Source organism: Nilaparvata lugens, chromosome 3, assembly GCF_014356525.2.
Source record: "Nilaparvata lugens isolate BPH chromosome 3, ASM1435652v1, whole genome shotgun sequence".
Classification (NCBI taxonomy): domain Eukaryota; kingdom Metazoa; phylum Arthropoda; class Insecta; order Hemiptera; family Delphacidae; genus Nilaparvata; species Nilaparvata lugens.
The window spans coordinates 32,611,631-32,630,907 of NC_052506.1; the positions used below are offsets into that span (position 1 = coordinate 32,611,631).

A 19,277-nucleotide genomic window follows, 5' to 3' on the forward strand; every position below is an offset into this window, starting at 1 on the left:
TCGAGAGAATCGTCTCATTTCGACCACTCTTTTCATGATTTATCAGCTTAAAAAACTTGAAACATACATTTTTCGGGTACAATATTTCACTTTCCACCTTGTAAATGTATTCGCAGTAGACATACACTAGTGTTATTGGTACAGTGTTTCAGAATATTTCCATAACTTTAAAATGATATCTGGTTGAGGCTGTAAGTCCATATTCCACGGCTGGAGCGTCATCGGAAAAAGAGAGAAATGTATTGTTTACAGCGGAAAAAAACGCTTTTTCCACCAAATGCCAATCCCAACAATTAGAAAACCATGTAACTCATGACTCCTTGAAGGTACAGACTTGGAAATAGTATCGATCTCTTTGTAATGATGTGTAGAAAGAGATTATCCATGATGACAATCTCAATTATCCATGATGATAATCTCAAAATTATTTTGGAACTCCTGAAACCTAAAAACGCGTCAATTACATCTTGAGCACATACAGGACTCCTGGTGAATTCAGAATCTATGGCAGGCATGTGAGTAAACTGAATAGGTTCACTGTCATTTGGTATAACATTCACAATCTTCTCAACTGACTCAAGAAAATAATTGTTGAAGTCATCTGCTGTGACAAATGAGTTATTGGTCTCTTTTGATTCATTGAATGCAATATTTAGTATGTTATTTATTCTAGCATTACTAAGTAGTTGTGACTTGTGTTGCAGGTTTTTTTTTGTGTGTGTGTGTGTGTATTCTTGAATACTCATTCGAGGATCGTGCTGTAAATATGCCTTGCTGTCAAACGAGGGCTTACGAATTCGCCGACCGAGATGGCCGGTGATATCGGACATCTGACATTGCCGTGCGGGGCTGAAAGACGATCTTCGATCTGACGCCACTAGCCCGATGCCTGGAGGCCATCACCCTTCATCCTCACCCATCACCCTTTGGACACCGGACTCGAGGATGACAGATCTTAGATAAGTACTTGATACCCCCCACTACAATATCAGATGTGCCCCCGTAAATTTGGTCTCTTAAAGACGTATTATGTTTGGTCTCTTAAAGACGTATTATATTTGGTCTCTTAAAGACGTATTATGTTTGGTCTCTTAAAGACGTATTATATTTGGTCTCTTAAAGACGTATTATACTTGGTCTCTTAAAGACAGATTGATTATTAAATTATCCATGTAAAGATGTATTTTGTAATATTCTCTATTTTATTCTCATTATTATAAGAGCAGTCAGTCAACCGCATATCTATGTTTTTAATTCCAAGACCCTCGAACCACTAGAATTAGGATCACATTATTGATCAGATAAAAATCCGCAGATCTCAGGGTCTAGCAAAATTTCAACAACTAAGCCTTCTCCGACAAAATCATTTGTCACCAGGAGATCGGCTTAGCTATTTAAAAGCTTTGAAATGACTCCATAGGAAAATCACAATCGCTTTATTCTCATACGCTGGACACGTATCGTCTCCCCTCAGTTAGAAAAGCCGACCTGGAAACATTTGTCTCGATTCATCCATTGAAATGATCGGTAAAATTCAATTTTCTAAAATCATGATTTAGTCCAGATGAAATAGAAATATTCCAGAAAAATACCCCTAATTGAAGTGCTGGAAATGCCTGCGTTCAGGGCGGCTCCGTGAATAATCGACTGCAGCTATAACAATGTCAATATGTTTGAAGTTATTACTGTTCTAAATGCTCCATGCCCTCTTTCTCTTACTGTACTTCCAGTTGATAAGCCCAAGCTTTGATTGTTTTAGCAGATGGGACGGAATTGTTGACAGAAATTGCCGTTTTCACTCTTACTGTCGGCCAACACTCAGAATTGTCCTCCGATCGGCTGAGAATCAGCTGTTAATGAGAATTAGCCAAATCAGAGGAAAATACTAAGTGCCGGCCAACAATCGTTAAGTGTGAAAAAACCCAATGATGAAGCACCGTCCAAACACCCGTTGAACATCGCGCACAGCAGAACCTCAATGCTCTCCCGTCAAAGACTGGCTGGCAGGCTGTGACCACAGGTCGAGCAGTTCCCACTCCAAACTCTGCCTCACCTTGTATAAGGCTAGACTCTAGATATAGTCCGGGCGCAAATGTCATTCAGTGGTCATTTTTGGGTAACAGCCGTGGAAGATGTCTCAATTTCTTCATTAGGTCTAGCATAATAAGGATCGTGATGATGATAAGTCGAAATCACTGGCAAACACCTCGGAAACAAGATGGCCGCCAAAATTTCAGGGTTTTGCTATATCACTTGTATTTCAAAAACAATTCAAGATATTCAACCGTTTTTTCAGACAAGAATATTTTTAAAATGACCGTCCTCTACAATTTTTTAAATAAAATTTTCCTCTAAAACGCATATTTTTTTAATTAGGCCTACAAGCTTCAAAAGCTAAAAAAAACTTTTTTTCTAAATGTTTTCAAATTTTATTCCATTATAACTTTTTTGTGCAAGAAATACAGAGAAATTTTGAATCTATGTAATTTAGAGCATTTTTCAACTTTGGAACAATATATCTTCATGCGCTGTACGTCAAAAAATGAGTTCTGCAGCGCCCTCCAAAGAAAGCCCTACATGATTTATGGTGCGTTTTTCCATACGCATGAGGTAACAAGCTAGAACTATGAAATCGATTTTTTCATGGCTACTTCAAGACAGAGACTTGCAAATGATCTCAATTTCTTCGTTACAACAAACCGAATAAGAATATTGATGATGGAAACAACGAAAATATCCGACATCATTGAAAAATTCAAGAAAAACTTTTATATCGCTTGCTATTCAGTTATTGTGAGAGATATCGGATTGGTTTTATCAAGAAAGTGTTTAGAATCAACCAAACTATGATGATCGAGAGAATCGTCTCATTTCGACCACTCTTTTCATGATTTATCAGCTTAAAAAACTTGAAACATACATTTTTCGGGTACAATATTTCACTTTCCACCTTGTAAATGTATTCGCAGTAGACATACACTAGTGTTATTGGTACAGTGTTTCAGAATATTTCCATAACTTTAAAATGATATCTGGTTGGAGGCTGTAAGTCCATATTCCACGGCTGGAGCGTCATCGGAAAAAGAGAGAAATGTATTGTTTACAGCGGAAAAAAACGCTTTTTCCACCAAATGCCAATCCCAACAATTAGAAAACCATGTAACTCATGACTCCTTGAAGGTACAGACTTGGAAATAGTATCGATCTCTTTGTAATGATGTGTAGAAAGAGATTATCCATGATGACAATCTCAATTATCCATGATGATAATCTCAAAATTATTTTGGAACTCCTGAAACCTAAAAACGCGTCAATTACATCTTGAGCACATACAGGACTCCTGGTGAATTCAGAATCTATGGCAGGCATGTGAGTAAACTGAATAGGTTCACTGTCATTTGGTATAACATTCACAATCTTCTCAACTGACTCAAGAAAATAATTGTTGAAGTCATCTGCTGTGACAAATGAGTTATTGGTCTCTTTTGATGATGGTCTTATTCTGTTTATAAGAGTCCAGGCAGCTTTTATTTTATTACTAGACTCCATAATGAGTTTTGCGTTTGCTTCCAATTTTGTTTCTTTAATTTTATTGCGATACCAATGTCTAAGATTCTTCAATACAATGTTTAGAGTAGGGTTTGTTTTACACATTCACTTACCAACAGAGCTCTCTTAGTTCTTCAAGTTCTGGAGTGAACCAATCGCAACCTGGACGGGTCTATGCTCTATGATACACAATATGTCAACATTCTGTGATTTACATAAAATTTCAAGTTAATTCAATTTGTTTCTTAAACACTGCACATTTATGGAGCATATATTCAATTGGAATTTATTATTACTATTTCTAGACGACTCTAAATAATTAGGGCTTGACTCATTTACATGCATATCAAAACTTAGATCACTCCTAGGGGCGCCAGGTCGAATCCTAAAAAAGGCTGACTCAAATCAGACAGTGATTGCTGACCTCCAGAAACATTCAGACAATCCCTTCCATCCCAAATAGCCAAACTAAAGCATAGTTAGCTACTAAACTTGTGGAAACAGAGTTCAAATGATTGATGAACGAAGTTAAATACATAACCAATCGCAATTTAAATGCATTTATAGACAATAAATTGCTAATAAATTCAATGAAATGTCCGTGAAATCTCTTGATTTAATAAATCAATTTAATAATTTTTTTGATTTAAAATAGGTTAACTTGTTTTCATTGTGATTAATGCATATTTTTAACTATTGGATTTAGTAGAATGATGAATTCTAAAGAAAAAATGTTATGTCACTCGATAGCCTAAACTAAAAATTGTTGGAGATATTTGAGAAAAAACATGGTGGAAAGTTCAAAATTTTTATATCAATTTTTATTTTTAAAAATGTTTTATGGCTAAAATAGGTATAAAAATGGTGCAATCTTATGTAAAATTTGACGAGGAATTCAATGAAACTAATTTCAGGTTCTTAACTTGAGTAGTTTTTGAGATATTGCAAAAAATGTGCAGAAAAGTGCAATTTTTTTATTTAAAATAGGTTAACTTGTTTTCATTGTGATTAATAGGTATTTTTAACTATTGGATTTAGTAGAATAATGAATTCTAAAGAAAAAATGTTATGTCACTCGATAGCCTAAACTGAAAATTGTTGGAGATATTTGAGAAAATAAAAAGAAATTGCACACTCCATTCTTTTCAATTTTTTTATTTAATCATTTTTTTAGTATTTTAGTGACTACTAAATCTCATTCAAATTTTTGCAGGGAATCCATTGAAATCGATTTGAGGTTAGAAACTTCATAAACTATTGAGATTTTTCCTAACCTAAGCTCCCCCAACCTAAGCTTTTCCTGAACTTAGATTTTCGTAACCTAAGCTTTTCCTAATCTAAGCTTTTCCTAACCTAAGCTTTTCCTGACCTAAGCTTTTTCCTAACCTAAGCTTCCCCAACCAAAGCTCCCCCAACCTAAGTTTCCCCTAACCTAAGCTTTTCCTGAACTTAGATTTTTGTAACCTAAGCTTTTCCTAATCTAAGCTTTTCCTAACCTAAGCTTTTCCTGACCTAAGCTTTTTCCTAACCTAAGCTCCCCCAACCAAAAGCTCCCCCAACCTAAGTTTCACCTAACCTAAGCTTTTCCAAATCCAAGCTTTTCCTAACCTGAGCTTTCCCTAACCTTAGCTCACCTAACCTAAGTTTTTTATCTAACCTAAGCTTTTCCAAATCTACGCTCCCCAAACCTAAGTTTCCCCTAACCTAAGCTCCCCAAACCTAAGTTTTCTCTAACCTAAGCTCTTCCTAATCTAAGCTTTTCCTAACCTAACTTTTCCTAACCTAAGCTTTTCCTAACCCAAGCTTTCCCTAACCTAAGCTCCCCCAAACCTAAGTTTCCCCTAACCTAAGCTTTTCCTAACCTGAGCTTTCCCCAATCTAAGCTTTCCCTAACCCAAGTTTTTCTCAACCTAAGCTCCCCCAACCTTAGTTTCCCCTAACCTAAGCTTTTCCCAATCTAAGCTTTTCCTAACCTGTGCTTTCCCTAACCTTAGCTCCCCTAACCTAAGATTTTCCTAACCTAAGCTTTTCCAAATCCAAGCTCCCCAACCTAAGTCTCCCCTAACCTGAGCTTTTCCCAATCTAAGCTTTTCACAACCTAAGCTCCCCCAAGCTAAGCCTTTCCGAACCTAAGCTCTTCCTAATCTAAGCATTCTCTAAACTTAGCTCCCCTAACCTAAGTTTTTTTCCCAACCTAAGCTTTTCCTAACCTAAGTTCCCTCAACCTAAGTTTCCCCTCACCTAAGCTTTTCCCCATCTAAGCTTTCCCTAACCTAAGCTTTTCCCAACCTCAGCTCTTCCTAACCTAAGCTCCCAAACCTAAGTCTTCCCAAACCTAAGATCTTCCTAATCTAAGCTTTTCCTAACCTAAGCTCCCTCAACCTAACTTTCCCCTAACCTAAGCTTTTCCTAACCTAAATTTTTCTCAACCTAAGCTTTTTCCTAACCTAAGCTCCCCCAACCTAAGCTTTTCCTAATCCGAGCTTTCCCTAACATGAGCTTTCCCTAACCTTAGCTCCCCTAACCTAAGTTTCCCCCAACCTAAGTTTTCTCCTAACCTAAGCTTTTCCTAATCTAAGCTTTTCCTAACCTAAGCTTTTCCTAATCCAAGCTTTTCCTAACCTAAGCTTTCCCCAATCCAAGCTTTTCCTAACCTAAGCTTCCACTAACCTTAGCCCCCCTAACCAAAGTTTTTTCCTAATCTAAGCTTTTCCTAATCTAAGCTCTTGTAACCTAAATATTACCTAACCCAAGCTTTTCCTTACCTAAGCTCCCTCAACCTAAGGTTCCCCTAACCTAAGCTTTTCCTAATCTAAGCTTTTCCTAACCTAAGCTTTCCCCAATACAAGCTGTTCCTAACCTTAGCTTCCCCTAAATTTAGCTCCCCTAACCTAACTTTCCCCTAACCTAAGCTTTTCCTAACCTAAATTTTTCTCAACCTAAGCTTTTTCCTAACCTAAGCTTTTCCTAACCTAAGCTTTTCCAAATTCAAGCTTTTCCTAACCTAAGCTTTCCCCAATCCAAGCTGTTCCTAACCTAAGCTTCCCCTAAATTTAGCTCCCCTAACCTAAGCTTTTCGTAATCTAAGCTCCTCCAACCTAAGCTTCCCCTAACCAAAGCTTTTCCTAACCTAAGTTCCCCCAACGTAAGTTTTCCCTAACCTAAGCTTTTCGTAATCTAAGCTCCTCCAACCTAAGCTTCCCCTAACCAAAGCTTTTCCTAACCTAAGTTCCCCCAACGTAAGTCTTCCCTAACCTAAGATCCTCCTAACCTAAGCTTTTCCTAACCTGAGCTTCCTCAACCTAACTTTTTCCTAACCTAAGCTTTTCCTAACCTAATTTTTTCTCAACCTAAGCTTTTTCCTAACCTAAGCTCCCCCAACCTAAGTTTCCCCTAACCTAAGCTTTTCCTAACCTAAGCTGTCCCTAGCCTTAGCTCCCCTAACCTAAGTTTTCCCAACCTAAGCTTTCCCTAATCTAAGCTCCCCCAACCTAAGTTCCCCCTAACCTAAGCTTTTCCCAACCTTAACTCCTCCTGGGTAGCAAAAAATAGAGTTACAATATTTTTTTCCAAATATCTCGAACAATTTTAGTTTGGGCTATCAAGTGACTGAACATTTTTTTCAGAATTCATCATTCAACAAATTCCAATTGTTTTAAAATAGCTAACAATCACCATGTAAACTAGTTAACATCTTTTAAAGCAAAACATTCTGATTTTTCGCAATATATCAAAAACTACTGAAGCTACAATCTTGTAACTTGTTTTCTCTTCCAAACCAGGCTAACTTGTTTATATGGTAAATAACAGGTATTTCAAATAATAGCATTTTGTAGAAAAATCGATTTTAAAATGAAAATGATGAGTCAACACTTATTGTAAAACTTGAAGTAAATGAGATATTTCGGGAAAATAAAAAAATGAAGCACAGTTTACCATACAAGTTTGTATTATTTTTTTCTGTATTTCTTGGAATTATGATCCATATATCAAATTCTATAGAAAGAACAATGCAAACGAATTAATCTAACCTAACCTAAGCCTACCTAATCAAATACAATTTAACCTTGTACAATTTAATCCAATACCAACCCAATCTTTTATTGGGGAAAAATCCAACCCATTTGTAAATTAACAATACCTAACCCAATTCACCATTAGATTTGAATAAAACCTAAACACATAGCCAACAATTCGAACCCAACCAATTTATAAATTAAATACAAAACCCAACCGTACCTAACCCAACCTAACCTAACCTAATCTAACCTAACCTAAACAACTTATAATACAATCAAATCTTAACCTAACTTGACCTTGTACAGTAACATGATTTATATCATTCCAATTTTACTGGATACACCATTTTCACTGCACTTAACAGTTCCTGGAAAGGATCTTGATTATTTGTCTGACTTCCCTTTGCCATAGAAACTCGCATAAGTGCATGGCCATTTCATCACTCCGTATGCCTCTCTTACTGAGGTGCATCTTCATGATTCTCCAACTCCCCTCAATCCTCTGTGTATTGACCCCAGTTATGGGGTCAACAAACCGTCCTGCCCTTCAGCACTATGGTTGACAGTGCGGTGTATATAGTTCATGCCAGGAATTTGGTCCAGGCCTCTATATGCTGCCCACTCATCAGTCCAGATTTCGGTGTAAGGTGCAACATGCTTCATTATCAGTGGGAATAATGTTTCTCTATTCCTTTTGTTTTCAGGACAGATCTCTAATCGATGTCCCCCATCCTTCTCAATCATACCCAGAATCCAAACTTCTTCTACAAGCCGCCCTCTCTGGTACTTTCTTTTCCCAACTTTTGACTCATCTATATCAACAACCCGGCCAGGGCTCCCTATCTTACCGTTAAAATCGTAACTTTCATCCATTTTTAACATACATACTTCCCTACAATAACTATACCAATCGGCAATAGTTGCTGATGATGTTGCAATGTCATCAACCATGGTCTCAATAATACATAGATCGTAGCTAAGGCCTCTTGAAAAAGAGTAGAGGAGTAAAACGACTCTTCTAGGGTCGATTTTACAGTTTTCAAACCATGTTCCTTGGGACGCAGATTGATAAATTGGGCCCTGCCAACTGTGGTTGCTTTGCATCTGTAATGTGGAAAAATAATATAAATTGAATATTAGATTATGTTCAATTAAAATATTGTTTTGTTTTAAATTTTCCAAATTACATTGTGAGGACCGTAAGTTCCAAATTTCAAGTCATTCCGATCATGTACATATCATGAAAAATTTCGATCGAGATTTTCATGCTCAATCTTTTCCACTCGAAATTTTTCGTTTAAATTATATCTGAGACCTGATAATTGGAAATATAAAATCAAACTTTGCATAGATGGGGCGGATCTTCTGAAATTTTTACAGATATGGGACTTGTGGCAGTTGATATAGCTTATCAATGACTATTTTAGGTATGAATTTGATCAAAATCGTTGGAGCCATTTTCGAGAAAATCGCGAAAACCCTGTTTTTGACAACGTTTTCGCCATTTTAGCCGCCATCTTGAATTGCATTTGATCGAAATTGTTCGTGTCGTACACAGACCAATACCCTGAAACAACTTTTTTGGACTCAGGGTACCTTAAAACGTATAGACATTCAGAAATTGGGGTACCTTAATTTTTTTCGGAAAGCAATACTTTCCTCACCTATAGTAATAGGGCAAGGAAAGTAAAATGAGTTGAAACTACCTGTTATTTGAAAGATGAAAAGGGTACTTTATTGTGTATTTCAATAATTTCAATAGCCCTACAGCTGCAGATGAAATTCAGTATTGATTAAGAAGAATAATACACACCTATATCGTCCTAGACCGTGGTCGGCTTCGAATGTCATTGGTTTATTCTTGCATTTAGAGCACATTCTTTCCTTAGATGGCAAGAGACCTTCTCTTCTCAACCATTCAATACACGTTTCTTTATCAGGACAGTTGCACACAACTTATAAAGATTAGTCATATTTTGTATAATCCTATGGAAAGTAAAATATGTGAATGAAATACTAGTGAAATTCAGCGACTATCTCGTACAGAAATGTTTTATGATTTATAAATTTGCTATTTATAATCAGAGGCTTTGTAGAATTGCTTTAAATTTAAATAGTCTATCGTGTTCGGTACATTCTAACCATCTAATACTTCAGTAAATTGTATACAAAGTATTTAAAAAAGTTTTTAAGTGTACATTGATGAGTAAATTTATTTTCAAATCAGACTACATAGATAGGTACAATCATAGCCACCTCTAATTTTTTTTTTTTTTTTAAGATTACGTCCTAAAAACTCCAGTCATGGAGTATAAGACAAGTCATGTTATTACATAATACTTCTAACACTAAGTAGTTCAACCTAGTTTAGGTTTGAAAGGAATTCTTGTACACTATAAAAAGCTTCATCAACTAAATATTTTTTCATTTGTTTTTTGAAAATCTTCAAATCATCATTACTTTTCAAGATTTGAGGTAGCTTGTTATAAAATTTCCTACCAATATAATCTGGTTTTTGTTTAAATAACCTACTATTGTGACCCATTATATGATAATCTGCTCTGTTTCGCGTATTATACTCATGAACATCTGAATTCTGGATCACACCACTCGTTTTCACATGCATTACAACTTCATATACATACAAAGATGGCACAGTTAATAGACCGAGCTTTTTAAATAAAGGCCTACAAGAGTCTAACCTATTCACTTTCTCTATACATCTGAGTGCCTTCTTTTGAATCTTAAACACTCTGTCCATATTTTGTTGAGATGAATTACCCCATACTAAAATAGCATACCTAATATGAGATAGTATAAGTCCATGGTAAGCAGTTAACAGTAGTTTTTTATCATTCAGCCTAGCAAGCTGCCGCAGGACAAATACCCCAGATGATATCTTATTACATATCCTCTCAATGTAAGGATGCCATGTTAATTTCCTGTCCAATAAAATTCCCAAGAATGCTACTTTCTCTTCTTGGTCTAATTCATTTTCCTCTACAAACACATTTATTTCTCTATCCTCTACTGAATTATATTTACTTTTCAATTGTAGGAATTGACATTTCTTACTATTTATTGTTAATTGCCTTGCTTCAAGAATTGGACAATTGACTGTACTCCAGTAAAAGCATTTATTTCTAGACTATCTAATAAATAATTGTTAAAGATAAGCGATGTGTCATCAGCAAACAACAGAGCTCTGTGATCTTTTAACTCTTTTGGTTGGTAATTGGTTCACATACAACAGAAACAGTAAGGGACCCAGAATTGAGCCTTGAGGTACTCCAGCCTGGACCTCCAGTTTTTGAGATTTAATTTTTACTATTTCATTCCCATCCACCTTGGTAAGCTCAACACACTGGTTTCTACCTATGAGATATGATTCAAACCATTTTAGTTCTATACCATTCACACCTACAGTTTTTAGTATTTCCAATAATATTCTATGGTTCACACAATCAAAAGCTTTGGATAAATCAAGAAATATTGCGGCTGCCTTCTCACCTGAATCTATTATATCTATTAGTCTTCCAACAAGGGATACTATTGCAGTCTTAGTAGATTTCCCTTTCTGGAACCATGCTGTTCATCACATATGAAATTAATTTCTTCCAGGTGCATCAATAACCTATTTAAAACTACTCTTTCAAAAATTTTACTTATTACATTTAGAATACTAATGGGTCTATAATTTTCAACTCTTTCAGAATCACCGCTCTTGAAAATTGGCAAAATTTTTCCTTGTTTCAGATCATCAGGGAAAATACCCTGCTCTAGTGAAGTATTAAGGAGATGCAATAAAGGGTCCAGTAATTCATTTTCACATTCTTTTAAAATTTTGCTTGAGACCCCATCCAATCCTACTGTTTTTTTGTTATTCAAATTTTTTATTATTCTTGACAGCTCATCTCTTGATAATGGATGAAATTTAAATACCTTTTCAATTGGCTCAGCATTTAATGTAGTTGTATTATAAGTATTAGTGTTCAGTGACTTTTGGAGATTATATGCAACCTGTTGATAATATTTATTGAAAAAGTTACAAATGTCTATACTATCATCAATATAATTTCCATGTTCATCGATTATCCTAGGGACATTAGTAACTGTATCTTTTGAGCTGCTCTCCTATTTCTATTAATTACCTCCCAAACAGCAGAGTTAAAATTGGTACTAGTTGTTAATATTTCAGCTGTTTTCTTACACTTAGCTTTCCTCACTTCTTTTGCATAGTTTTTCTTTAGACATTTGTATTTGACCTCACTCGGAACATCCCTCACTAATTTAAATTCCTCATAAGCTTCCCTAACAATATTTCTTTGAGTAAGAATATCTTCAGTTATCCATTCATCTACTTTGTTTAATTTACTTTTTACTTTGACTTTTTTTATCGGACAGCATACACTAATGTGAAATCTTAGAGTATCAATGAATTGCTTATATTTGTAATTTAGGTTACAACTGTTATAAACACTACTCCAATTTTCTTGAGTCAGTTCCTGCTTCAAACAATTTATATTTCCTAGCTCATATTGCTGAATTTCTTTCACAAAAGTTTTTTTTCTGCTTGGATTCTGGCCCTGCAACTTAACATCTAAAATTTGATAGTTATGATCTGATAGATCTGAGCTACCTAACCTGACATTACAACCTTCTATATTTGTGAGGATATTATCAATAATTGTCTGTGAAGTTCGAGTTACTCTTGTATATTCGTGGACCTTAATTTCTAAATTATTCATATTAATAATATCTCTAATATCCTCTGTCATTTTATCATGCCTGGCAAAATCAGTATTGAAATCTCCTACTACTATAACATTTGTGAAGCGAGCGGTTGTAATTTCCAAAAGTGTATGGAGCAGCTCACAAAATTTTTGCCAGTCTCCATTTGGTGACCTATAGATACCTAACACTGCTACCTCAAATCGATCATCAATTTTTAACCTTAGTCCCGTCACCTCTAAATCCATCTCAACAGAAAATCTCTTAACAAAATCCAGTTCATAAGTTTGGGTATGTTTAGCATTGCTAGTGAATATACATACACCACCACTTCTATGAGCTATTCTACAAAATTCTGATCTCAGTGAATAGCCTGGAATCCTAACTTGATTTATTTCCTTTATTTTTAAGCCATGCTCTGTGAAAATAACAATGTCAGGATCCTCCTGTTTAAGAAATACTTCTAATCTGTCAATTTTGTTGCGAAGATACTGAATATTTTGATGATAAATACTAAAAACCTTACCATCTTGTGCTACTCTATCTCTAGCATTTGTAGCTATTTCCCTTTCGCTGTTTTAAGCCAATTTACTAAAAAATCGTTATTTGTTTTTTTGACTGTTTTTAAACCAGAGGATTGCAAACGGCTTTCAATCAGCTCTGCCAATCTATTACAAAAGATTACTTTGCCAGATCGATTTAGATGCAACCCATGATTAGTGAAGTTATGTCTTTTCAGCCTTTCATTTAGAAAACAAATCCCCAGTTGTTTAGAATTCTTATTTTTTAGGCTGTTGATTGTATTATGGATTGATTTGTTTGTCAAATTGATTGCTTCATTTAATTCTGGCCTATCAAACCTATTAGGAATAGTACTTATTATTAAGTTTGTTTTTTTTTGCTGAGTGGCACAATTTCCTTGATTTTTTCTGTTACTTGAGGAAGATGATTCAAGTTAGGTTCATTTATATTATTTGAGCCACCCAGTACAATTAGATAGTCATTTTCATCAAAGTCTTTAGTTTGTTCCCTAGCTGACTCTACAACTGCATTAATTGATGCACTTGGCTTGAAAAAACATTGGACATCAAATTTATTTTTTAATCTTTTATCAAGGAGATCACTGCAATCACGTCCATGACTGGACGTCAGTAGCAGAACTCTCCCTTTCCTATCTTTATTTCCCTCAGTTATATTTTTGGTTGCTGTCTTCAAAACCTCACTGTACGTTTTATTTCGACCATTTTCAGAGCATTTCCCATCATTTAGGTTAGATTCTATTTTTTTGCATTTGGACGGAGGTTCTATCATACATTTAGTATTATCAAATTTAGATTTTAGTTTCTTTATTTCCTCCGACATTAGACTACATTGATTTTTTAGATTTAGTATTTCTTTTTTATGGTCTTCATCTTGTAATTTTATAATCAGTTCCAAAGATTTAATTTCTTCTACCAACCCTAACCTTTCTTCCTCAGAAGTTTTTAGAGTTACTTCTAATTGGTTTTTTAAATTAGTGTGGCTACTTTGTAGTTGAGCAACTTTTTCGGCTAAAGTAGTTTAAAAAACTGGGGTTTTTGGTTTTGGCGTTTTTGAATTTTGGTTTTGGGAATGCGTAAGTACTCCCGCTATGCTTACATTTCTATTATTAACCTTCGGTGTTCTACTTGAGCTCATCTTCCTATCTAAGAAATTATATACTTGCAATAATAATAATTGATTTATAAATGATAGGATTTTAATTTGGTTATAATTTTAGTCAAGTAAACTATCTATGTTTATTTTTAAATCTCGAAAACCTAACCTCAAACTAACCTCTAAACGGTGTTTGGCTTATTAAAATAGAATTAAGAATTAAAATCTAAAACAAAATGATAAAACGTGATCAAGAAACAATTAATAATGAAATAAACACAAAATTTGTACTTATCCGTGACTATTTATAACACAAAATCTTCCAAAACCCAGGAGCGAAATTATGCAGGACTTTCATTCACAACCTCTCAAGGTCATTATAGTGTTGTTAAGTTGGTCATATTGCTGATAGCTTGTCACATAAGTTCAAACTTGTTACAGAGTGTGGCGATCTTTATCATAGTTTGTTCAATCTGATATATAATAAAATCTGCATCCTGTCAAAGCAAATAGCTTATTTTAAGTTTTTTTTTCATTAAAATCTTATATTCATGTGTTCCTATAAAAGTTATGAATACAAAACATATTCAAGTTACTTTATGATACGTTATAGATGAATATTGTAATGAATGTTGCTGTAATTATACAACAATAATTTTTGACCTGCAACAAACAGCTGTTATAATCTATTGTTTGTATGCAACATCAATAATGGCGCTTGTGCCACAGTAAACATACAGTATGGAAACTTGGCTAGTACCCTGACGCTAAAATCTGCTATCTTGTTAGGAAGCGCCGCATTGTAATAGTATTGATGGTAGGTTCGGATCACTTTAATGATCCGGATCAATTGATCTCGTTCACTGCCACGAGCCAATCAGAAGACCAGGATTGGAACTTCCCAAGGTCACGTGACATGTTTAGTATTGGCGTCATGTAAGAAGCATTGGTTAGATAAGCGTTTGATTACGTTTCCATTCTGTACCTATTCTGTGTGTGTGCTACTTTTGGTATTTACTTAACTGTAGCCTGTAGTAGCGTAATAATAATCAAATTGCTTGTATTTTTTTAAAGCAATAATGATTGAATAACAATCTAAATTAAATTAAATTATTAATACATATGACCTCTGAATTCATGAAATAAGTAAGTTTTTTTTGCTGGTATATGAGTTATTAGAAAGCTTTAACCTAAAAATACGGTAAGCTCACAGTACAGGTAGGTACAATGCAAACTATTTTTTTTTTAATATCTCAATAACTATGACATATATCATGCCCGGATTAACATTCTATTTGTAAAATTGATTATTCTTCAAAACGCAACAGTTTAAAATACCTCTTAATCAACAAATAAACAAGTTAACCTATTTCAAAACTGGAAAAATGCACCTTTCCCACATTTTTTTACGATATCTCAATAATTAATGAATTTATGGTTTTATTGAATTCCTTGTCAAATTTTACATATGATTCAAACATTTAAATGACTATTAAAGCCATCAAAAATTTTTTTAAAATAAAAATTGATTAAAAATTCCAAATTTCCACCATGTTTATCTCGCTAATCCTTCGAAATCGACAACAATGTTATACATGGTTGAACTCGTCTTGACCTCCTTTATCGATCTGTATAGGTCTCAATGCTGGATTCCGCGGCCCATATACTAATGTGCAGCCCAGAAATGTAATTATACAAATTACCAGGCATCGTATGAACTAACAGCTTCAAAAAATATAGAATAAAAGCCTACGTATACAAAGGGTGTATAATATGTCAATTGATGAGAATCACATATAATAATAACTGAAAACGAAGTTTGACAAAAGCTGTCCGCCTAAAAAAAGATTTTATGAGTAGCCAAACAACACCAGAGCCAGCCATTTTTACAGTAGCAGGAATTGGGCAGCGTCAGATCTAGATTATACCTCACTGAAACGTTCCAGAACAAAGCCGGAAATGGATGCAAAAATGACCACAGCAGAAATGCACAAAATGTTGCACGAATACAACTAAAATACAAATAAAAACTAAACCAATGCAATGAACTATTATCAGAAATATAATAACAGTGAGAAAGTGGGAAAAAATTAGTGTGACCAAAAACCACCTGAATGGTAACACTGAATTCAAAGCCGAGCGCGCTTCATTCAAAAAACTAACCTAAAAGGAGAAAACGTTGATGAAATTACACAGGTGTTAGAACCAATCGGATATTTCTTACAATAACTGAATAGCAAGCGATATAAATGTTTTTCTGTCAATAATAACAGCAATCTTGAATTTTTCAATGATGTCGGATATTTTCGTTGTTTCCATCATCAATATTCTTATTCGGTTTGTTGTAACGGAAAAATTGAGAACATTTGCAAGTCTCTGTCTTGAAGTAGTCATGAAAAAATCGATTTCATAGTTCTAGCTTGTTACCTCATGCGTATGGAAAAACGCACCATAAATCATGCAGGGTTTTCTTTGGAGGGCGCTGCAAACTTTGGGAAAGGAACAGTTTTGGGCTTTAAGCTAGTTGTTCCTTTCCCAATCAAAATGAGTAAACTGATATTGTATCTATTAGTGTGTATAAATAATACATAAATCACTTGACATTTTCATATCCTGATGGATTATTTGTTTTCAATATCAAGAAAATCCGTTACACCGAACAACAAATAAAAATATTGAACGAATTTACAAGATACAAAAAATTAACCATCTAGATGAAAAACTAACAAAGAAGTAAATGGAAATTTAAAAAATGCTAAATTCTTAATGTGATAGTTGATGAAGAAGGCTACCTTGGGGCTGGTGGCAGCTGCTGCTGTGACTAGCAGTTTGGCATCGATCTGCTGCGCCTTGGTGTAGAGCATGACTCCGAGGATGACAGTGCAGGTGCCCAGCCCACTCAGCACCGTCACAGGGTTGTCGAACAGCACCACCGACAGCCAAATCAGGAATGCTCTCTTCGCTGTATTCGCCACACTAACACAATTACATCAATATTAAATCTTTCTACTCTCCAGATAGTCGTTTGCAATACCTATAATATACACTTTTTTAATAAATTGTATCAATTTCTCAAAAATATAATACGAATATAAATTGAACACTTTCGTTTCCATTCATTTTTCAAATAATCTGATCAATAACTTGATCAAATAAATGATCTACCTTGCACAACCTCAAAGTTACATGTTAAAACTTTGAAATGAACATCAAACCACAAACTTACTTTAATTATTCGTTATTTTGTAACAAGTACACACATGGGAACTAATACATGGATAATTCTATCTCCTACCATACCTATTATTATGTACATTCTTAAAACAGTACATGAATATGATAAAACTAAACATGGTGATAGAAGAATCATGATACGTCAATCTGGTGTACATTAAAGAAATTTTATACAAGATTCATAATTTTAGGTTACTTAAAAATCTTTGTTTGATTTTATATTTATGGAGCAAATTAAATATTACTTGAATATTTTTTACATGATTTAAAATTAATTTATTTATATTTAATCATCAAAGTAGGACATTAGCAAAAAATACTGTGTACATGGAATATTTTTTCTACAGCATAGCGTGCTGGTCTTTGGAAACCACTTCACTTCTCTTATCAATCTATCAACTACTCTACTCAACTCTTGTCTTGTTAATTGAAATAATCCACTAGCAAATGCCATCGCTTGTTTAGTCCGATATGGCCTATAAAATAAGTAGCCTATATCTTAACTTCTGCCATTGTGTCAAGGAGATATGCGAAAGCAGCCATTTTTTTACTGCTTATAAGAGGATAAGAGTAGAGCTTCAATATTCTGTTGCAGAGAATTAAATTTCTTCAGATGAAAGGTGAAGGAAAAAAGGTTCTGTGGAGTATAATTAAAAGTAAGTTTAACTTACCTATGAGTAACAGGACTAATATAATCCATCAAAACATAAGCAGTAATGCTTTGGAAGTGGAAAAATATTCCATTCATGATGCAGGCTAAAAACTGATCCATGGTCATCATGTTCACTGTTTGCGGAATGTCTACGAAGAATAAAGATGCTGGAATTTGAACAACAACTGATGCCATACTCGTATAGAACTGTAGCTCAGCAGGTCTGCAACATCAACATTGATAGTGGATGATGAGCAAAGCGTAGAAGAATATAGAAATTCATACTGAACTCATAGAAATTATTTGTTTTGAAGTCAATGCTCAGGTTGTAGTCTCTATAGATTTCACTGGTTTGTCTTATGTATAGATTTCCTTGTGAACTTAGTGATAAGATTCTTTTTATTGCTTACAGTTGAATAATGAATATTGAATAGAGAGCTCTGTAAATAGACAATGTTTGTGAAAAACAAAATGTTTCTCACTAAGGGTACAAATACACTGAAGGCGGAGCGGAGCGTGGCGTGGCGTGGTCAGAGCGTTCATGATACACACAGGAAGCGTCTGAGCGTCAAGGTCCTAGAAAATGGCGTTGTTCAAGTTTGCAAGGACATTACTTTGTGAGAATAATTACTTAAAGTATTGGATATTAGCTAAGCTAAGCCTGCTAGGTCAGAGTGGGTTCATGAAATTAACTTAGACAGTCAACTATTTGATGAATATCATCATTAATTTCATAGAAATATGAATGAAATGGATTAGAATATCCTTTGATTTTTGATTTCAAAGTGAAATAGATAAATCTTCTCTTTTGAATAATCAAATAATACATTACAGGGGAATTTGGGCAAACATTAAATTTACTAGTGTACTAGATGGTGGGAAAATGTAGAACAACTCGCACTTTTGACGCTCCGCTTGCAGACGCTCCAAAAAACAAACCAGCTTGTTCCAAAGTTTGACGCCACGCTCCGCTCTGCAAGTAGGCGCTTCCAGTGTGTTGCAACTCATTACTTAACATGATATTATTCACGACGCTCCTCAACGCCACGCTCCGCTCCGCTTTCAGCGTGTTTGTACCCTAAGAAACTACAGTTCAGTCATACTACAAAAGTTGACAAAAAATTATGACATCTTAATCATTCTTCGGATGTAATGCGTAGTTTCTGAGAAATATTGATTGTCATTATGGTCAAGCAGATATCCTATTATATTAAGCGAGCAATTTCTGTATTTATATATCTGGTTATTTTTATATCTGGTTATTTTTATATCTGGTTATTTATGTTTAACGGATATCGAAAACGGCTCTAACGATTTTCACGAAATTTGGAACATAGTAGGTTTATGATATAAAGATTCGATTGCACTGGGTCTCATCCTTGAGAAAACTTGCTGAACGACATTGAAAGGATAATTCATCCTTGGCTGAAACAACTGTGGATAGTAAGTGAAAAATC

General features: G+C 34.6%; 2 protein-coding genes and 1 long non-coding RNA gene across 5 annotated transcripts in view; 1 reads left to right on the forward strand and 2 right to left on the reverse strand.

Annotated features, from left to right (window-relative positions):
- The window catches only part of LOC111044988 (solute carrier family 35 member E2A), a 116,847-nt gene that overhangs the window by 85,134 nt on the left and 12,436 nt on the right, over nucleotides 1–19,277 (reverse strand). For all 3 annotated transcript variants that reach the window (XR_005570741.1, XR_005570742.1, XM_039423553.1), the window contains exons 6-7: nucleotides 17,840–18,043; nucleotides 16,727–16,910 (exon numbers count right to left, since the gene is read on the reverse strand). Coding sequence is in view for 1 of the 3 variants with exons in the window: in XM_039423553.1 (XP_039279487.1) it covers nucleotides 16,727–16,910; nucleotides 17,840–18,043 (388 nt within the window). In the remaining 2 variants the exon portion in view is untranslated. The remainder of the gene's footprint in view (nucleotides 1–16,726; nucleotides 16,911–17,839; nucleotides 18,044–19,277) is intronic.
- On the reverse strand, nucleotides 7,476–9,823 carry LOC120350395. The gene is given in 4 exon segments (XM_039423554.1): nucleotides 7,476–7,956; nucleotides 7,959–8,109; nucleotides 8,112–8,672; nucleotides 9,382–9,823. Coding segments are annotated over 3 exon segments (780 nt in total). The 5' UTR covers nucleotides 9,382–9,823; the 3' UTR covers nucleotides 7,476–7,888.
- Nucleotides 14,833–17,035, forward strand: LOC120350396. The gene is made up of 2 exons (XR_005570743.1): nucleotides 14,833–15,080; nucleotides 16,710–17,035. It is a non-coding gene; the product is annotated as an uncharacterized LOC120350396 (long non-coding RNA).